Source organism: Vitis vinifera, chromosome 1, assembly GCF_030704535.1.
Source record: "Vitis vinifera cultivar Pinot Noir 40024 chromosome 1, ASM3070453v1".
NCBI classification, from domain to species: Eukaryota; Viridiplantae; Streptophyta; class Magnoliopsida; order Vitales; family Vitaceae; genus Vitis; species Vitis vinifera.
In genome coordinates, this window is record NC_081805.1 from 4717238 (window position 1) to 4719647 (window position 2410).

The following is a 2410-nucleotide window of genomic DNA, read 5'->3' on the forward strand; positions in this document are numbered from 1 at the left end:
TCTTGTCAATATGTACATGAAAAACAATGATTTATGCTTATAAATCTTATCAATTCGCTTATTTGTATATGTAAAATGAAATTATTGAAACTACACGTAGAATTGCATGAGGAAAAAAATACAACTACTGCATTTATAAATGAATAAAAGCTTGGCTTAAAATTCAAAATTCTCAAAACTATGTTTTCCACACCAAAATATTTCATCCAGCCAACCAAACACCGATTGAATCCTCCCTCTAAAGCATATTGCCCAAGATTACAGGCAACGTAGTAATTACCTAGGCAAGTACGTCAGAATTATAGCTTCTTTTTTTTTTTTGTTTTTTTTCAGTTCATTGACTCGGCTCCACCCAACCACTATCAGTATCAGTTACTACCAGAGAGGGTACTGGGTACTGGTTACTGGGCAGGAGCTTTTCCAAATTCACAACCCGTCTTCTTTATATAAGGGCAAGTTTATGTATTTCCTCTCGCCATTGCCTTTTGTTCGAATCATTTGAAGTTGATTTTATTAATCCATCAGAAAAACATGGCTCTAACTGGTAAATTGGAGATTGAAACAGAGATCAAAGCACCTGCTGATAAGTTCTTTAAAATCTTCAGGAGCCAAGCACACCACCTTCCTAATATCTGCTCCGATAAAATACACAAAATCGAGGTACATGAAGGTGACTGGGAGACTCAGGGCTCTGTCAAGCATTGGAGTTACACCATTGGTAGGATATGCAACTCGAACTCAGAACCCCAAAACACTAGCTAGCATTATATTCCGTTAAAATGTTTTTTGATTTTTTTTCCCCATTTCATTGTTGTTTTCTTCACATTTTTTTATTCTTTTAGAATAAATGCATGGCTCTTTGTACAATTTTTCTTTTTTTCTTGCAAAGAAGTGGTCAAGTCTGGGCCGCCAGTGACTATGATCGATGGTTCTTAGTAATGTATATGGCATCTAATATTAGCTTCAACATATTCCAATTACTAGGAGGGAATTCTAAGAGCATTAAGGAGAGTGTGGAATCAATAGATGAAGAGAACAGGTCCATTACGTTCAAGGTTTCGGATGGAGAGGTGCTGAACGACTACAAGAGCTACAAGTTCACCACACAAGCAATACCAAAGGGAGAGGGCTGCTTGGTGAAATGGACCATTGAATATGAGAAGGCAAGTGAGGATGGGCCAGATCCCCATGACTACCTGGAGTTTGCAGTTACTGTCACCAAAGATATCGAAAGTCACCTTCTCAATGCATAACACCAAGTCCATACATACCGTCTGCTAGTATCTCTATTAAATAAAGTTTGGAACTTGGAAGGGCATCTACGATCTCTATCCTTCAATATATGCGAAGGCTTAGGGGAACTTTTAGCAGCTGTGGCTTGGTGATTAATGCTGAGAAGATAAACTAGGTTTCCCTTAATTATTTGTGTAATAATGTTAGTGCATGCGTGTAATCGGTTGTATGCTTGTCTGGACTCTAGGGGTTGCTTTGTGATTGTTAATTGGTGTCTTTTGTAATGGGATTACTACATGTTATGTGAAGACTATATGATGTATAAGGAAATAAAGTGAAAATTACCAGGGGCTAACTCCATCATGAGGAGCCTCTGAGTATGTCCACAAGTCTACATTCTTGCATTCTAGTCACATGTGTCAAAATCAGACCCTAACAAATTACAGTCTTGATCATTGAAGGGGTAAAATCCCACTTTACATATAATCTAAATAATTTAGCTAAAATCTAATAAGAATATCTCTCTCTACAGGTATGTAACCTTCCAACCTTGAATTTAAGGATATTTATATAATTTAAAATTATAAAAAGAAAATTTTGGATATAGGACAAATTAATTTTTTTTTTAAAAAATAACGAAAGTGAATGAAATATTTTTGGTTCCTATGACCACCCACTTTTTTTACTTTTTATTTTTATCTCATTTTAGTTTCTCCACGTTATAAAAAAATGAAAAGATAAAATAGAGAGGAAAAAAGACAACTTGGATTTGTAGAAGTTTCTTTCTTTCATGGTGTTTTTCTGTTCTGTTTTTGCCTTTGTTTCATTCTAAAAGTCACTCACTATCTTTATCTCATTTGGGTTTCCCCGCGTTATCAAAAAATGAAAATATAAAACAAAGAGGAAAAAAAAACCTATACAAAGGTCTTTGGAATTTTGATTCAAAGACTTAAGAAAAGAATAATAAATTTTTGCATTTGTTCCGTTCTAAAATTCAAGGTAAGTTTTTCACATATAATTTTTTTTTAGGAATTCTATTATCTATTAATTATGAGAATAGTAAATATATATAATAATAATAATAATAATAATCATCATCATCATCATCATCATCGTCATCATCATTATCATTTTAAAACTAGTTATTAGTGATCCTAATCAATCGAGAACAAGTTGA

General features: G+C 33.8%; 1 protein-coding gene across 1 annotated transcript; it reads left to right on the forward strand.

Annotated features, from left to right (window-relative positions):
• The first annotated feature begins 480 nt into the window (after positions 1-480).
• Positions 481-1622, forward strand: LOC132253615 (MLP-like protein 43). The gene is made up of 2 exons (XM_059736148.1): positions 481-718; positions 985-1622. The coding sequence occupies exons 1-2, from the start codon at positions 532-534 to the stop codon at positions 1251-1253; spliced, it is 456 nt and encodes a 151-aa protein (XP_059592131.1). The 5' UTR covers positions 481-531; the 3' UTR covers positions 1254-1622.
• Positions 1623-2410: the final 788 nt, after the last annotated feature.